This window comes from Neofelis nebulosa, chromosome 10 (assembly GCF_028018385.1).
Source record: "Neofelis nebulosa isolate mNeoNeb1 chromosome 10, mNeoNeb1.pri, whole genome shotgun sequence".
In the NCBI taxonomy this organism is placed as follows: Eukaryota; Metazoa; Chordata; class Mammalia; order Carnivora; family Felidae; genus Neofelis; species Neofelis nebulosa.
This window is the reverse complement of record NC_080791.1, coordinates 54,589,107-54,607,508: the sequence shown is the minus strand read 5'-3', so window position 1 is coordinate 54,607,508 and position 18,402 is coordinate 54,589,107. Positions and strand designations below refer to the sequence as shown.

Below are 18,402 nucleotides of genomic sequence, written 5' to 3'. Positions count from 1 at the left end.
TCTTCTCCACAGCATTTATCGCCACCTAATATAAGACAGGTTCTACTTATTTATCTTGTTTATTGTCTCTGCCCCTAATTAAAAGAAGAGTTACACACGGGAGTGAGATGTTTTGGCTATTCACTCTTCTGGTCCCAGTGCCTATAACAGTGGCTAGTGCAGTAAGTGTTTTCTAAAATTGAATTACTGAATGTATGTTTGTCTTTAATGACACATGAAGAAAAATATACACAATCAGATGTTTACCTCCTTTCTTTAGCCTCTCATGTCCAAACTTTTTTTCCCTTTCTTTCCTGACTTGGGCTCAAACTTAATGGATAAGGATCTTTGAAATCTTCAAAATAGGTGATAAATAATGGAGAATTAAATAAATCAAAGCAGAAAGGGGCATAGGTATTAGAATAATTTAAAATGAACTTGGGAAGCACTCTGGAATAACCATAAGACTAAATGGATATCACAAATTCATATTTTGGAGCTTTTCCTACACTGCTGCTCTAAAGCACAGCAAAAACTATTAAGAAATAAAAGTTACCAACTGAAGTTCATGGTCAGGGTGGAAAGACAGCAAAAACCTGTATCTGAAGCTCTTCAGTTATTCAGGGCACAGGAGGTTATTTCAAAATGAGGGCTGTGAATAATTAGGGGAGCCAAAGAAATCTTGCTCAGATAATTTTCTGAGACTCTTCTATTTCAATGAAAAATTTAATTATTACAATGGAGATGTTAAAAATTGGTATCTTATCAAGTATCATTTATTTAAAGTATAAAAAGTGACCCAGCAAAAAAATAACGGGTTTTGTCTCAAAGATCTGAGTGGCTATACTGAATTTCTATGAAATGGTACAGAACTGTAATCCTTACTTTATAGCTTCTACTTCTGCCTTGTGCAAACTTCTGTAAACTGGAGATCTACTCCTTACCTTCACTCTCTGAGCTGGAAAGCCTGCGCTTGTGAACTCGTCTGATTTCTTTACCACGTCGTAAACTCTTCTGGGAACCATCACTTTCGGAATCTTCTTTGTAGTTAATTTGTCTTTTCTGATTCCTCCTTGACCGCCTTCGCCGAGTTTCTACAAAATCATCACTAAAATCATCGCTAAAATCACTTTCTGTTAAAAAAAAAAAAAAAAGGAAAAAGAAGTCGAGTACAAAATTTAAGTCTATTAAATAGAAATGTAATTAGCTTAGGTTATAAAAATATAAAGCTATTAAGGTTCACTAGTAACATTTTTAAAATCAATCGGTTACTGTAAGTCCTCTTTTTTTAATGTTTATTTTTGAGAGAGATGACGACAGAGCACAAGTGGGGGAGGGGCAGAGAGAGAGGGAGACACAGAATCCGAAGCAGGTTCCAGGCTCTGAGCTGTCAGCACAGAATCCCAAGCGGGGCTCAAACTCATAGACTGTGCGATCATGACCTGAGCTAAAGTCGGACGCTTAACTGAATGAGGCACCCAGGTGCCCCTCCTCTCTCTTTTTAAATATTTATCTTTGGGAAAGCACAGTGTGGGGAGGGGCAAAGAGAGAGGAACAGAGGATCTGAAGCGGATTCTGCGCTGAACAGGCTGATATCAGAGAGCCTAATGTAGGGTTCGAACCCAAGAACTGCGAGATCATGACCTGGGCCAAAGCTGGATGCTCAACCGACTGGGCCACCCCAGGCACCCCAATAAATCTCTCTCTTTTTAAAAGCAGGCTTCACGCCCAACATGAGGCTTGAACTCACAACCCTGTGACCAAAAGTCATACTCTCTACCTAATGAGCCAGCCAGGAGTCCCTATAAGTCTCTTATTTTCCTTCTAACAGTATGAATAAGTGCACAGGGGTCTTTAATGCCCAACCTCATTAATGTATCCTGTTAGCAGCCAATGGTTGAGATGAAAAGATGTTTTATATGATCCATATCTCATTCAACCTAGAGCTACTCAGTCAGCTACATGGCTGCTCTTCTTGGTGGCAGTTACTATTCTGCCTCAAGATAATCTGCTGTTCCTGTATGTACAGATGTATGGCACAGATTAAATAATTTCAGAATGTACTGCACAGATTAAACCATCTAATCCTAGATGAGACTGTTCTAAAGAAGTATAGAACTGGAGTTATATTTTTGGCTTTTTTCCACATGGAAATAAAATCTGCTAGCTATAGCACAGGGAGAAACTTCCAAAGTGTAGCTAAATAGCACTGTCCTTACCGTCTCTGATAAGTAAATGAGACCATGACACTGTGTTAGAGCTGTTTTTCAGGAGAGCTAACAAATTCCAAATTGGCTTCAAAATGGCAAACTAATTAGTTTGAAGGAGTCCTACTGGCCAAATCTGGGACAAACTGAACCAGCATAGCGATGGTAACATATTATATCCACAGACTAAAGTAAGAATCCACAAGTACATACTGATATAAAGAAATAAATATATGGAGAAGAAGGGAAAGTGCTTTCTTACAGAACACGAAATAATAAAGGTAAAAAGAGTGATGGAGCTAGGAAATCATCAATGAATGCTAAAACTATGAGTAAAACATCTGAAAAGAAATGGCATATATAAGGTCTCAAAAATGCCTTCCTACTAATTACTGTTAATTATAAAGGGAAAAATAATGGAGACCCGGAGAACATATATTAGCTCTGTGATATTCTTGCTGAAAAATGTGTACACTGAATCTAATCACAAGGAAAGAAAAATACTCTTGACTGAGGAACATTTTACAAATTAACTACTGTGTATTCTTGAAAACTGTGGAGATCAATAAAGACAAAATTTGAGGAATATTCTAGATTAAAGGAGACTAGAGACATGAATAAATGCAATGTGTACTCCTGGATTTGACCCTGGACTAGGAAAAAAAAATTGATATAAAGGTTAATATTGGGACACCTGATGAAATCTGAATGTATACTGTTAATTAGATAATAGCCGTATATCAATGTTAAAATGTCTGATTTTGATAATTATACTATGGTTATGTTTGAAAATGTCCTTGTTCTTAGGAAATAATCACTGATAAAGAGGCAAGATGTCTCCATTTACTCAAGAAGTTTAGAAAAAAAGATGTATGAAACAGAAAAGCCCACAAGCCCGGCCAAGTCAAGGATGTAATACTCCTTCCCGGTTGTGACACTTCCTCAGTGAGATGACAGCTACCTATCTGCCAATTCTCCAAAAAAAAAAAGGACTCATATCTGTTCTTTTAGCTACTGTACTGGTCACTATTTAATCAGTTAATAGGGATAAGCATAAAATATAAGAACATCAACTACTGCTAATTTATAAAAATGAATCACTGATAGAGATTTAAATGTTAGCAATAACTGGTGATCCTTCTCTTTCCAACTGCTAGATATATGAGTAAAATGTTCTCACCTTATTTGAGAATGATTCTAAAGAAACACTATGAAGATAAGTCTAGGCATGGAAACACTTTGCGCCAGAAGAATTCATCACAATCCTAAATGAATTTGGTATGCGGTTAACATATCCATCTGTATTCATTTTCTTAGATATGCTTTATGTGCTTTCTGTGAAAAATTTAGTTACTAAATCATAAGAAGAGAATTCAAAATTTCATCAGAAAGCTTATATTACAGTTGAATGGAGTTTTATCTTAAGGACTCTTAACTCCAGAAATCATAAGAATTTACTGAGTTGGTGTGATAAGAACACAATTTTTTTTTTTTTTTTTTTTTTTTACCAGAGTCTCTACTATTCTCTTCAGACTCCTCCTCTTCATCATCATCAGAGTACTTTTTCTTTGGGGTCTTTCTCCGCAAACGCCTGCTTTGCCTCATTGGCCGGGAAGGATGTCGCCTCAGTCTTCGGCTACAGAAATCAGTGTCACTGTCATCATTAGACGGTGGGTCTTCTTCACTCTCATCTGGGTTTTCATCAGATACAACAAACTCATCTTGAGATCTGTTCAAGAGAAACCAGATGAATTAAGATTCTGAGTTCAAATTCTACCAAGCGCAGTGAATCGTTTAAGTAATGGGTAATGTAAAATACCTGGGTAATTGTTATCAATTTGTCTGTTAATAAAATGGAGAAAGGTTTTACCATCTATTCTTTTCTTAGGAGGCGTTAAGATGAACTGATGCTGATTTTCATACTATAAATTACTTTGGCCTCTTGGAATGTCCCTCTCATACCTTAAATTCAACATGTTCCAAAGAGAACTCATTATTTCCTAACCTATTCCTCTCTTGTGTCTCCTAGCCTTGTATTTGGTACTATTACCTATCCAGTAACTCAAACCAAAAACCTGGTATTTTTCCTAATTTCTCCCTTTTAATTTCTCACATCTAACAAATTATTAACTCTTCCTTGAGTTGACCTCTTAAAGATATTATCTCAAACCTGATCCCTCTTCCTTGTTTAGGCAATCATCTCCCACTAAATCACTACAGCAATTCTCCAGGGAATCTCTCTAGTCTCTAGATTCATTTCCCCTCCATATATCCTCCAAATGAAGGCCAAGATGAAGTCTTCTGAAACATAAACCTCATTAGTCTGCTGTTAAAACACCAATCAGTGGGCTTTTATCATCATCTTCAGGGTAATAGTCTGAATTCCTATGCATGACTAACAAATCACTCCATCATCTGGGCCCTTTTTATCTCTTCGTCACATCTCCAGCAGGGCACTCTTTACTTCTTCTTCCCCATGTTCTTGCTACCCTGACGTACCAGGAGTTTCCTAAATATTCCATGATGTTTTATGTCTTGCTGCCTTGGACACATGACTTCTCATAGGATGCTTTAAATCTCAAACTCACTGATTTGCCCAGTTTTTCATTCTTCAAATTTCAGATCAAGCTCTATTTCTACTCCCAGGCTTTCCTTGAACTCCCTAAATTTATTGGACTCTTCCTTTGTACCCTAACTTAGGCTTTACCTATATTTTTTAGTAACAATCACACACTGAATGACTTTTTGTGGTTTGTATGTTTGTTTCTTCCACTAACAATCTGAGAGGAGAAACTACGTTGTTTCTTGTTCTGCAGGAAAATCTTTCCTGATCTTCCATACTGGATTACCTGCCCTGACCCAAACCTCTGTGGGTCATCAGACAATAGTATCTAATTACCTTTGCTTGTCTATTTCTCACATTTGACTAGGAACCTCTCCTGGACATGTTGCTGGAAGGTGGCAGAGATACGCAGCAAATGAATGTTTGACTGCAGTTAATAAAATGTAAACACAATTTTGCATATTAAACAATCATAAGTCTACTTTGTTTTGCTAAAAAGAACCAAGATCAGCATTCTTGAATCTGTTTTAAATAGCTTGAAAATAAAAAGACATTATCCATGTGCATGAAGAACAAAAGTCCCACCACAGCATGGCTGAGCTTCTCTGTTAGCCCCATTTAGGCCTGTATCTAGGGACTGGGATCTGCTAGCGAACCACGCACCCATCACTGATCTTGAATTCATCCTCACTCTCTTCTTCATCCAGGTTACTGTCACTGTCCAGGTCATTTAGTCGCCGGCGTTTCTTCCGGCGTGCAGCAGCTGCCCTCTGGGGTCGTTTATTTTCTTTTCTTTCTTCATCCAAAATAGTGGAGATGTCTTTCCCACGGTGACCTGTGATGGTGGAGATATCCTTTCCTCGGCCGGCTCCTGGGTTCAGGGTTGGGGGAGAGGGTTAAAGGGAATAGAGAGAGGGAGGAAGAGAGACAACTGTATGTTTATTAAATCTTCTCTTTACTGTGTAGAGGCTGTCCTTGTTCATGCTTAGGAGCTCATTTGTTTTTTTCCTACAAATAAGCACTTTTCTCACAACTTCAGCCGGCAGAGCTCTCATCAAGAGAATTTTGCATTTGTTTATCCTATGAAGAAGTTCACCTCTTTTTAAAAAAATTTTTTTGAAAAAAAAAATTGATATAATTCATATACTATACTATCCACCCTTTTAAAGTGTATACTTCAGAGGTTTCCAGTACAGTCACAAAGTTGTGCAACCATCACCACGAACAAATTCCAGAACATTTTCACTGACCTCTAAAGAAACCTCATACCTAGTAGCAATGACTCAAGAATCTCTCCTTCAAAGTTGTCTTTTGGACAGGGCTTTAGAAAGAGACCAATCCGTTTTCTTTTAACTGTGTTTGCAGGACAGAAAAAGTGAGAATCCCGTAGCAAAGCTGTCAATAAGGTGCAGAGCCCTGGAAAAGCTGGTGACTTTTTTAGTCCACTAAAGACAGCCTACTTAATATTAATCCTCTCCAGAGTTTTCAGAGCATTGGTAAATCTCTATGCAGTTCTTTCAATAAATTACCTTCAAATCCTTCTATTTTTATGTCACCTATTAGAGACTACAAAATTGATACATTGATTTTTAAAAGGTTGATTTATAGAAATCATTCGATTCTGATTTGTCCATAATTTTTAAGATTTTTTAGTAGTAGTGATCTAGACATAGAAAGACAATAAGAAAGTTTAATTGGGTTTTCTATTTAGATGCAGAAGTACATTTTTTAATCTACAGAGGAACATTTACTGTTTTATATAAGATCAAAAAACTACTTGAAAAATAATTAGCAAAACCTGAGTCTACACACTGACACTATGTCCACAAATTATTTTAAATCTCAGACATTTAATATCAGTAGTGATCATGATACACACTGGGGAGAATTAAAAAAAAAAAAGCTTACTGCTTTAATCAGGGCCTTTTTTTTTTTTTTTTTTTTTTAAAGTAATCTCTACACCCAACATGGGGCTTGAACTCACGAGTTGCATGCTCTACTGACTGAGCCAGCCAGGTGCTCCTAATCAGGACATTTTAACTTATTGGTTTAGTCATACAAAAAAGAGGGAATGAAAAACACATACCTCCTCCATCAGCTTCTTTGATATCATCTTCTATGGCTTCATCAATTGCTTCATCAAATTCATCAAATCTGAAATATTTGATGACAACAATCACATCACAATCTGTCCTGGTATATAGGTTAGGAGAGTTGCCTCTGAAGTGAGAAAGGCCTTCATATAAAAATGCTCTCTGGGGGCACCTGGGTGGCTCAGTCGGTTAGGCGTCCAACTTTGGCTCAGGTCATGATCTCACGGTTTGTGAGTTCGAGCCCTGCATCAGGCTCTGTGCTGACAGCTTGGAGCCTGGAGCCTGCTTTGGATTCTGTGTCTCCCTCTCTCTTTGCCCCTTCCCTGCTTCTGCTCTGTCTCTCAAAACTAAATAAATGTTAAAACAAATTTTTTTAAATAAAAATAAAAAAATAAAAATGCTCTCTGCCACTTTGGAATTATGTAACTTAGACTACATCGCCTCACTCCTATTAACCTCAATTTCTTTTGTAGATTGGTATCTAATTCATTTTCAAAGATCATTTATACCAGGCATCAGGCAAATATTTTTGTAAAGAGCCAGACAGTAAATACTTTAAGCTCTGTAGCCTATACAGTCTCTGTTGCAACTACTCAACTCGGCCACTGAAATGCAAAAGCAGCCACAGGTAACACAAGTGAATAAATGTGGATGTATTCTTCTTTTGGTTCTTATTCAACCATTTATAAATGTAAAAACCATCCCTAGGTCATGGGCTATATAGACATAAACTGACTGTGAGACGGGATTTGCTCCATAGGCCATAGTTTGCCAACCTCTAATTACACAAATCACATGGTGAAGTAAGTTCAATTAGTGTTCCAGAAATAATACTAAGTGAAAGGACTACATCATCATCATTATTATTCTAGAAGTACTGACGGTCAGAATTTTCGAACTAGGTAAAAGTACTTTTTCTCACAAGGGCCATTTCCTCCAACTTAAAGAAAACAAGTCCAGATGATCTTCAAGACTTCTTGGCATACAAAGCTCCTTTCATGTTACAGCGGAGATGACCAAAAGGATATCTGCTCTAAAGTGACTTGTCTAAAATACTGCAAAATTTGGTAGTTACTAGCCCCATGTGGCTATCTATATTTAAATTAATTAAAATGAAAAACTCTGTTCCTCACTAGCAAGATTTTAAGTGCTCAACAGCTGTATATGGCTACTGGCTACCATGTTGCACAGGAAAGAAATAGCACATTTTCATAACGACAGTAAATTCTATTGGACACTGTTGGATTAAAGGCACACAATGAATTAACGATAGGGTTTAACAGCCAAATATTTTGCCTTTTGAAAAAAAAATATTTTGCCTTTTGAGTTAAGAAACTCACTACAGCTATGGGTTTCTCTCTAGAAAAAAAAAATATATATATATCCAAACAAAATTTTATATCTAATTTCAGAGGATTCACAAGTCTCAGGTTAAGAATACTTCTACACACACACACACACACACACACACGCTTATTTATTTATTTATTTATTTATTTATTTATTTATTTATTTGAAAGCACGAGGGAGGGTGCATGAGTGGGGGAAGGGGTATGGCGAGAGAGAGAGAATCTCAAGCAGGCTCCACACCCACCCAGGACCTTGAGGATCACAACTGGAGCCGAAATCAAGTGTCAGATGCTCAACAGACTAAGCCACCCAGGTGCCCCTACAACATAATTTTTAACGGCTGTATAATGCTTAGTCTTAAACATGTGTCATAATTTAGTTAAAAAGGTTTACTTCCAATTGTTTCACATTTATAAACCAGGCTATGAGAAAATGACCTTGGAGCTATAGCTTAGTTTTTGCTTAACATAAATTCTGAGAAAGCAAAAATCTGTGCATCCCTCATCAGGCTAGAGTAACAGATACAGAAAAAGCCAAACGTAGTTAACAGGAAACAGTATTTCTCTCAAGGATATGTTACAACTGTAAAGTGGCAAAACGACCTCTTTGAGTGACTACTACTTTCTTACTCACTGAAAAACTTGATTTTCTACATCAGAGACCATCAGAACCCTTGGAATTAAAAAACGATTATCAGTAAGAATAAAACATCCCACTCTTGCCTGGAGGTTTAAGTTACTTTTAATGCAAATAAACAGTCTTGATTTATATCCCAGATGTGGAGCTTTGAATAAGGGATTAGAAACAGCACTCTACACATCCACTTCAACTTCACTGCTTTCAAGGGAACAAGAACCCGTGTCCAGTATGTGGTCTGGATCTGATACCAACCCCTTTACAGAGCCCCACTTTGCCTTGAGCATAACTCTTCATTGCTTTATTTACATTTCATCTAAACTCTACCCTTCCTTGGTATCATATCAGAACTCTATTTTTTCCTTTATTTGGTGAGATGCCCATGGTTCCACTAAGAAATTTTGTTGTTCCTGGTATTCTTGCTACAAATTAAAAAAAACCCAAAAACTGTTGGCTTAAAGGGCATAAAAGTTGGTCTTCAAGAGTTGTAGCAATTTATAATATAACCATGAAGTGAATTTTATCATTAATTTTTTTCTAATTTCAAAGAGCAAAATTATTTACTTGTTCCTTTAATATTAATGTGATTACTGAGGCCAAATATTAGTTTCATGTTTATTGATCATTTTTACTTTTTCTTTTACAAGTACTGACTTGTATCCTTTGCCCATTTTATCAGCCAGTGTTCATCTTTTCTTACTGACTTCTAAGAGCTTTTCAGATATTAAAGATTTTAATCTCTTTGTCATATGTTGCAATTATTTCTATCCAAAGTATATTTCCCCTTTGCCCTCTGTTTATATTTTACGTTTTGAGAAATGAACACTGACATCTTGCCCTGCTACAATTATGAATATGTGCCCATAACATCTCCTGTCAGCCCCCTCCACAAACAAAAACAAACAAGACAAATTTAAAAAGTCACCCTGTCTAGTTCTAGTCTCCAAAATAAACAAAACCTTGATCTCCCCTTAAGTAACTGGTTTCCTAAGAAAAAAGTCTTTATACTTGACTTCAGTAGATGCAACAACCTTTATAGACATCATGTAAAAAGCTATTCTATTTCCACCATGAAAAAAAAATTATACTCACTGTAATTTTTAAAATTCGTAAGGCATTTCTTTTGAATTCTAACTCCTCTGCAAAATTTCTTTGCAAGAAAATACTTTCTAAACAAAACAGATGAACATAGGGGAAGGAAGAAAACAAACAAAAAGAAGAGCAAGGCAAACCATAAAAGAGACTCTTAACTCTAGAGAACAAACTGAGGGTTGCTGGAGGCGAGGTGCGAGGGAGGATGGTGGGTTAAATGGGTGATGAGGTACCAAGGAGAGCACTTGCTGTGATGAGTACTGGGTGTTATATGTAAGTGATGAATCACTAAATTCTACTCCTGAAACTATTATTACACTATATGTTAACTGACTGGAATTTAAATAAAAAATTGAAACATTAAAAATTAAAAAAGTAGAAGAAAATATTTTAGAAGTAAATGCTTTTGTCTGAGTCTTTCTTAACTTTCATATAACCAAATATCCTTTCCATTATTGTTTCTATGTTTGGTGCTATGTTTAAAAAGTTGTTCCTTACACTAAGATTGTATGCCTTCCTTAAACCTTTTTGGGAACTAAATGAATCACATAATACATTTTATGCTGAAGAATATAGTTTATCATAAGTTTCTATATTACTGTTATACAATTTTAGAGCTGAAGGGATCATCTGCATTAATCCGCCATCAACCAAGACCTAGAGAACTGGACCATTCCAAGTTACATGGGTAATACATGGCACAGTGAAACTATAGTCTTAGCCTTCTGTACCCCAATCCAATGCTCCCTATAGTTAACTCTTATGTTATCCTCTCTGTTAGAAGCAATAAAAATCCGATAAATAATTATGAAATGATAATAGTGATGAAATTCTTTTTTGTCTTCTTTCTGTGGTAATACTTTACTAAGTGCTTTGCATTTTATACTAACAATAATCCCATTGCGTGCCATGTACAAATTAAATTCTAGGTGTATTTAGAGCTTAAATATGAAGAATAAAACTTAAAATTAAGAGAAAGCATATGAAGGACTCTCTTAATACATCTCAGTTAAATTTCTTTAAAAAGTACCAAGAAGCAGAAATAATAAGTAAAAAATAACAAGAGATATACAAACACCTACCAAGCACATGAAAAGATGATCACCAACAACCATTAGGAAAATGCAAAGCAAAATCATGAGATACTGCCTCACATCTGCTAGGACAGTCACCAGCAAAAACAAAAACAAAAACAAAAACAAAAACAAAAACAAAAACAAAAACAACAAACAAACCCCCAAAAACAAACAAACAAAAAACCCAAAGCCAACAACTCTTGGCAAGGATGTGGAAAACCTGGAAACACTATACACTGCTGGTGGCAATGCAAAATGGCGCAGCTGCCATGGAAAACATCACAGCAGTTCCCCAATAAAACAAAAAGAGAACCACCATATGATTATCCAGCAATCTCACTTCTGGGTGTATATCCAAGACACAATACTAAGAGTAAATCCCTGCTTCCTTTAGCAACATCAAGGTTGAAAGATAATATAGTCCTGCTAGAAGGCTTGTTCTGAAAATGTAAATTGTTATAACATGACTGATATATTAGGAAACAATTCAAGCATAATGTGTATTTTATACCTGTAAGTAATTTTATTTGTGATAAACACTAGGTAAATGTAGAAAAGTGCACCTAGCCACACAGGCATACACAACACACACCACACACACACACACACACACACACACACACACACACCCTCAAATATCCACCAGCAACCTCACCTCATGATGTGTGTTATAAGTTATAGCCAGCTGCGTCTGGTGTTACAACTTTCTGGTTGATTTCAAAGAACTCTCCTTCTACCACCACATAATAATTTACAAATTGCAACCCACCCCAATCACTTCCACAGACAAACCAGAGCTTTTTCAGCATAAAATGTCATATTTAGTGCAGTATTTATATTAGTTCTTAACTATTTAACATCTGCCAAATGGTACTGCATTTTTATTAGAGTCACATCTTTAAAAAAAAGTGTCACTACTGAAATTTCTGAGTGTGGCCCTACCTCCATATTTCCTATAATCCCTATGGTTTTTATTGTGTTTTGCACAGGATGATAATTTTTAGGAAAACATATGTTGGATTACAGCAGAACTTGACTTTATGCTTGCCCTTCCCATCAGTAGACTGTGATTTCATTAGTTATAATGATTTCATATAAATTGGTGTTTTTTATTTTTCAAAGCTTTTGTTTTTTAAAGAATAAGATGGGTACCATTCTCATATGTATTAAGGATTTTACATTTACTGATTGCACTGCATTTTACAGCTTTAACAATTAACAACAGCAGCAAACAATACATGGGAACTCTTCCATGATCACTGATGAAAAAGTTCATAAACAAGAAGCGAGCTCAAACTTCCATGAAATCAATTTTGTTTTTCACCTCCAGTTATTCAAGTTAAAGACTCTTTTGGTGTTATCTAAGGAGACCAGAGGTCAAACAATGATCTACAATTATTAGAATATAACTTACTTATTATTTTAGTGAGACAAGTGGAAAGAACACTAGACTAGCAGACATTTAGAAGACAACATTTTAGTGTAGGTTTAGCTACTAACAGAGTGACCTTGGAAAACTCTGTCTCCCTCCTTTCCTCTCTGATATTTCTGGTGGCAGACAGTAAACCAAATTATATTTACTGATTCTTTCAACAGGCATTTATGGAACACTTACTACTCGGGGCACTATGCTAGCAGTAAAAGGCAGAAGCATGTGTGAAACAGACATTGGTCCTTACCTTCATGCTAACAATAGTCCAATGGGGGAGAGAAATATTAACTCAATAATTAAAATCACAATCATTACAATCATCATAAGTGCTTTCAAAAGAAGAACTGGTTGTTATGAGGGCATATAATAGATTTTTTTATTTTTTTTATTTTTTATTTAAAAAAAATTTTTTTTTTCAACATTTTTTATTTATTTTTGGGACAGAGAGAGACAGAGCATGAACGGGAGAGGGGCAGAGAGAGAGGGAGACACAGAATCGGAAACAGGCTCCAGGCTCCGAGCCATCGGCCCAGAGCCTGACGCGGGGCTCGAACTCACGGACCGCGAGATCGTGACCTGGCTGAAGTCGGACGCTTAACCGACTGCGCCACCCAGGCGCCCCTAGGGCATATAATAGATTTGATTAAGAGAAGGTTAACAAGCAAAAACAGGAGGGAGGTCTTAGGTACAATAAATAGCATATGCAAAGGAGCTGAAAGAAGACTGTGGCTGATATTGACAGAGTAAGGAAAAATGTGGATGAGATGGAACCAAAAAGCTAAGCACAGAGTGGGCTATGCAGTGCCTTTAGGGGCCTTGTAAAGGCATCAATCCTTACTCCAAGAGCTATAGAAATTTGACAAAGCAGAAGAGGATGACATGAGCAAGTTTACATTTTGAAAAGATCATGCTGGCTGCTCTTAAGCTGTATGATTCTAAAGACATTAAGTAACATATATACAACTACTAATGGCCATTATGATGGGGAAAAGCAGATACTTTTGGGCCATGTTGTATAATTTAAAAAACATTTTACACTTTTTCATTATAACCATTTCTACATATTTCATACCTATAACTTATACATTTCCGTGTTCTTGTTGACCGCCTTTCAAGCAAGTTTGCTTTGGATTTTTTTGAATCTTTTTTCTTTTCTTCATGATCTTCAGAAAAATCTGGCTCCTGGTTTAAAAATATGATAATAAATATGTAGGTTATTAGGACAGAAAGTTACTTGAAATTAATAGTTTTCTAATGTCTGTTTAGACAGCACATGTAAAAGATGTGAAAAAATGAGGTGATCCCCTGCCCAAAACTGAATACACACAGAAACGCTAAGTAGAGAGATTAAAAAGAATATTGGTGATCAAAGGCTGAAGCACTTCTGTATTAAAATTCTTATGTTTCTGTGATTTTACAATTACCTCTTTTAAAACAACCATGATGAAGTTTCCCCACTGATAAATTTTTTAATGTTTATTTATTTTTGAGACAGAGAGAGAGAGAGAGAGAGAGAGAGAGCGAGCAAACAGGGGAGGGAAAGAGAGAGAGGGGGGACAGAGGATCCGGAGCAGGCTCTGTGCTGATAGCAGTGAGCCTGATGTGGGGCCTAAAACTCACCAACTGTGAGATCACGATGTGAGCTGAAGTTGGATGCTCAACCAACTGAGTCATCAAGGCTGCCCTCCAATGATAATTTTTTAACCAATAATTTAACACATGTAAGATATTCACTAAGTATGCTGAATCAACAAAATAATGGATTTATAAAAAAAAGAAGCATGGTGCTGAAGGACAGTAACTAACCAAGACCACTTACTTAAGTGTGTGATTTAATTAAGCCCAAACTAAATAATGTATGAAATTAAGAACATTTCTTCATTTGAAATGAAAACCATGTTACATGTACTTTCACTCATGAGACATCCGTAATTATAAATTAGACCAATAAATGCAAAACAATAACCCTCCAAAGAAACCATCGGTTAAGAACAAACATTGAAGTTTCTAATAACCAACCCCTAAAGCACAGAATTAAAAACCCTGAACTATTCTTTTGTCACTTTATATAAATAACACATAAAGAAGCTAAAAACAAATTACCCAACACAGGGCTTTAAAAAAAAACAGGAGGAAAGGAGAATATAGAGCCTACTGGGGTGAGTTATATAAATCTGATTTGGACGGTAATACATTTTGGAGCTATCAGTATATATTTAATTGTAGTAGTAGTAGTAGTAGTATTTAAGTAAACTCTACACCCATCATAGGGGTCAAACTCACGACCCTGAGGATCCAGAGTCACCCCCTCTACTGAATGAGCCATCCAGGCATCCCAGTATATATGTAATTTTTATCATGAAGGAAAATACAGGTGATTTAAGGTCTTAAATTTTATTTTTAATAAGATAGGTACACTATATATTTAAAACTACTCACAGTACACACAGTGGGTTAATTTTAGAACAATTATGGTAGTCTCTTCTTTAAAAAATACTGCAAACCAGAAACTTACTTGTGGAGGAATGATGTTCTCAATACTGATACCCACATACACCAAACGTTCTTTCCTTTAAATGAAAAACAAAAATGCATGCAAAATGAGATTTGCTAAAAATAAAATTGTTAGGAAAACATTATTAACACAGACTACTAAAATTTTGATTTCATGGTAATAGCAGAGGCTAGGTCACAGACATTAGCTACTGTCTATAAAGCTTATCGTATTGCTATCTGTGGGAGGCACACAACTTTCTAATGGTAAAAATTGTAAAAAGATGTAGCTGAAAATTGTAGCCTTATAAGTAATTATACTGATAAAATAAAACCTGCAAACTGAAATAGACAAGGAAACTTCATGAAGAGACTCACTGATAAAGTGATTAGACAGTCAACACTGGACAAACTAGATCTTTGTTATGCTGGAAGTTTTCATATATGTGTACATACAGCTATCATCTCATGGTAATAAATACAGTATATATATACATATAAAAAGAATTCTATACAATAGAACCATGTCAAGGTCCCAGTGAATGATACCAAGACCAATCTTTTAAAGAGGAGGAACAAAGGCAATGCAGCCACATGGCTCTGCACCCTACTTGCTCCAATGAAGATTATTTTTAGAGCCAGTTAACACTTCTCCAGAAAATGTGGATTTAGAACACTAACGAGATCTCCATAGTTTCTTTTCAAAGAAACAAACCTTTTTTGATTTTAATTCAACAAATTTTACATAATAAATTGGTTCTCTCAAAGTTAATTCAATTCACCAAGAACAGACGAGGTGTTATATGTATGTTGAACTGAAAGAAAATAGTGACCACTCCTCCTCCTTTTATTTGTGATGATGTCCCTTATAGAAGGGTATTAATCATCCAGTCACCTGGGTCCTTTAGAACACAGCTTATATTGACCTCTTGGCTCTGGTAACAAGAATCTTACAGTCTTTTTGAGATGGGTTATAAAGCCATTCAGTAAAATTGGCAGGTAAGAAAATGATAAAGTTATTTTAATCAAAACCTAATAAAAAATAGTACAGTTAATGAATTAAAAACTAGGAAAGGCAAGAACAATACTAGCTGAAATTAACAGGGAAGGCTTCATGGGTAAGTCAGAACTTGAGTTCTCTGTACTAAATATGTTCAACACATATCTGTCCTTAAACTAACCAAGTTTACTATTTTATCAGTTTCCTCTTTCATACTAAATATGTTCAACCTTTATCCGTCCTTAAACTGACCAAGTTTACTGTTGTAGCAGTTTCCTCTTTTATACCTAAAAATCTACTTTCACTTAATTATTATTATCTCCTCAACCCAGCTGAAAAACATTTAGTTCACATCCACCATATTAGGTAATGATTTGTTTCAGGCTTGGGAATCCTAAAGGTAAATAATACATGGTTCTTGTCCTCACAATTATTTAACAACTGACTGTAGCTCATTACTAATAGGTATAATGGAAACATGAAAAAAGAATAACTTGTTTGAAGAGCTGAGGAAGTTGAGGCTTTAAATAGGTGTTCATGAGTAGGATCTTGAAGGTAGGTATGATTTCTCATAACAGCATTCTCTTGCTCATTAGTCTTACAGAAAGATACATCTTCCATTCCATCTCACCACCACCTAGCGCAAAGATCATATTGGGCCCAGGCCTCATCATTACAAATAACCACACCCCTCCTAAAATTTCAGGTTCAGGGAATCTATTCTCTGACTTCTACTGGCTCCCTTTCCCGCTCACTCCCTCTGGTACACTGATTTCAACAATTCCCTGACTCCAGTGGGACGTCTATACATTGACCCTAGCGTCTTTTCACTGTCCATGACTCCCTTATGTCCTTACTTGCCCTCTTACCTGGCTTAGACTCCACGGTCCATCAATATAAATACTCCTTTGCATACACTTTCAAATTCCTTGTCTCTTTCTCTCCTTCCCTCTGTTACATTACCTGGAAAATTCCAACCCTGATTAAATCCAACTCTCTTGCTAGTGAACACTAGTAAAAGTACTGTGAAAGTACAGAGCTATTTGAATTCCCAAATAATTTCTGGCACCAAGGTCTGGAAGGGATGTTTACAAACCAGTTGGAGGAACTTCTGAGAAACATCAAATTTCACGGAGCATCACAGCTCCAGCTCTGTAGACCGCCGCTAGCTAGTCACTAATTACTCACTGACAAATCCATCTTTTTCACCATACTTTAGAGCCCTTTAAGATAAAGGCCACATAATATACTTCATGTTGCTTACATTGCCTGGCATAAAGTAAGTGCTCACTAAATGTTGAATAAATGAATGAACAAGGGGAAAGATGCCCTTGTGCTAGGCTCGAAGTTTCTAGAAATTATTTCACACATTTTAAAAAGGATGAATAGAAATGCTCATTTTTAAAAACAGATGAAGTCACCCGGAATTTATACTTAATATATTAGTTACTTTAGAAATATAAATATTTTGCTGTTTAGAGCCCCTAAGATTCATATACATCAGGAAGCATGTACATTAGGAGGTATAAGGAAAACTTTTTTACCCAGATTATTAGGGAGAATTAAAAAATAACAGCAATTAATTCAGTTAACTGGCTTTGTGCCAGACTGGTCTCCTTGTAACAGGTCTCCTGGATCCTTTCTGTGATCCAATCTCAAAAAGGATTTAGTGTGTGATCCAAAGCCACAATTATAGATGTCCTCTTAAAGGATGACATTTAAGTAAAGAGGACTATCAAAGGTAGAAGAGAAAGCAAATGAGTTAGTAAATGACAGACCACTAGTGTGAACAAATACTGTGGCATATTTGAACATAAATTTCTAAAATTTAAAATTTTTAAATATTCCTTAATTGCAACAGTATACTTTATAGTATATGAGGCAACAGTCCAAAATATTTAACCAGTCTTTCCAAATATAAAAGGCATAAGCATCATAAGTCTCCAAAAAAACAAGCAGATATAATTAATCTGAGTATCAGACAAATTCTTAGGTGGTTTACAGACTTGATGTTTAGAGAATATATTTTTTTCCAAGCCCTTAAGGTCTGAACCTATTAATTATCTGCCTTGCTGAGTCAAATCAGCTTCAGGACACGAGAAAACTGCTCATTTCTCAGCAGGGCAGGCAGACTTCAAAAAGAATAAAGAAAATGCCTAATTTTTATTATGATTTAATTTGAAGCATCCTTAAGTTAGATTTTTTTCCAGTGTCAAAAATAAAAACAGGGACAACTCTGAATATCAAAAGAGTCCTAATAATTATACATAGGACTATTACCCAGTTTCTAAATACAAAGGCATTTAGAAAACTGATTTTAAACAATGAGGTACTTTAATCTCCTAGTTAACTTTAGAGACTAATTTTGTCTTTAAACCAAGTAGCATCCATTATAAACCAGAGACCTCAAGCTGACTAGTAAGGACAAAAACAGGATCTAGAGGCTGAACGCACAGAGTGCACAGTCTGCAGAGTAAAGTC

The 18,402-nt window shown here is 35.9% G+C and overlaps 1 protein-coding gene across 4 annotated transcripts in view; it reads right to left on the bottom strand.

Annotated features, from left to right (window-relative positions):
• RSF1 (remodeling and spacing factor 1) overlaps positions 1-18,402 on the bottom strand; it is a 161,520-nt gene that overhangs the window by 9,476 nt on the left and 133,642 nt on the right. For all 4 annotated transcript variants that reach the window (XM_058687660.1, XM_058687661.1, XM_058687663.1 and 1 more), the window contains exons 10-15: positions 14,944-14,998; positions 13,501-13,610; positions 6,836-6,903; positions 5,413-5,620; positions 3,695-3,915; positions 924-1,112 (exon numbers count right to left, since the gene is read on the bottom strand). In XM_058687660.1, the coding sequence (XP_058543643.1) occupies positions 924-1,112; positions 3,695-3,915; positions 5,413-5,620; positions 6,836-6,903; positions 13,501-13,610; positions 14,944-14,998 (851 nt within the window). The remainder of the gene's footprint in view (positions 1-923; positions 1,113-3,694; positions 3,916-5,412; positions 5,621-6,835; positions 6,904-13,500; positions 13,611-14,943; positions 14,999-18,402) is intronic.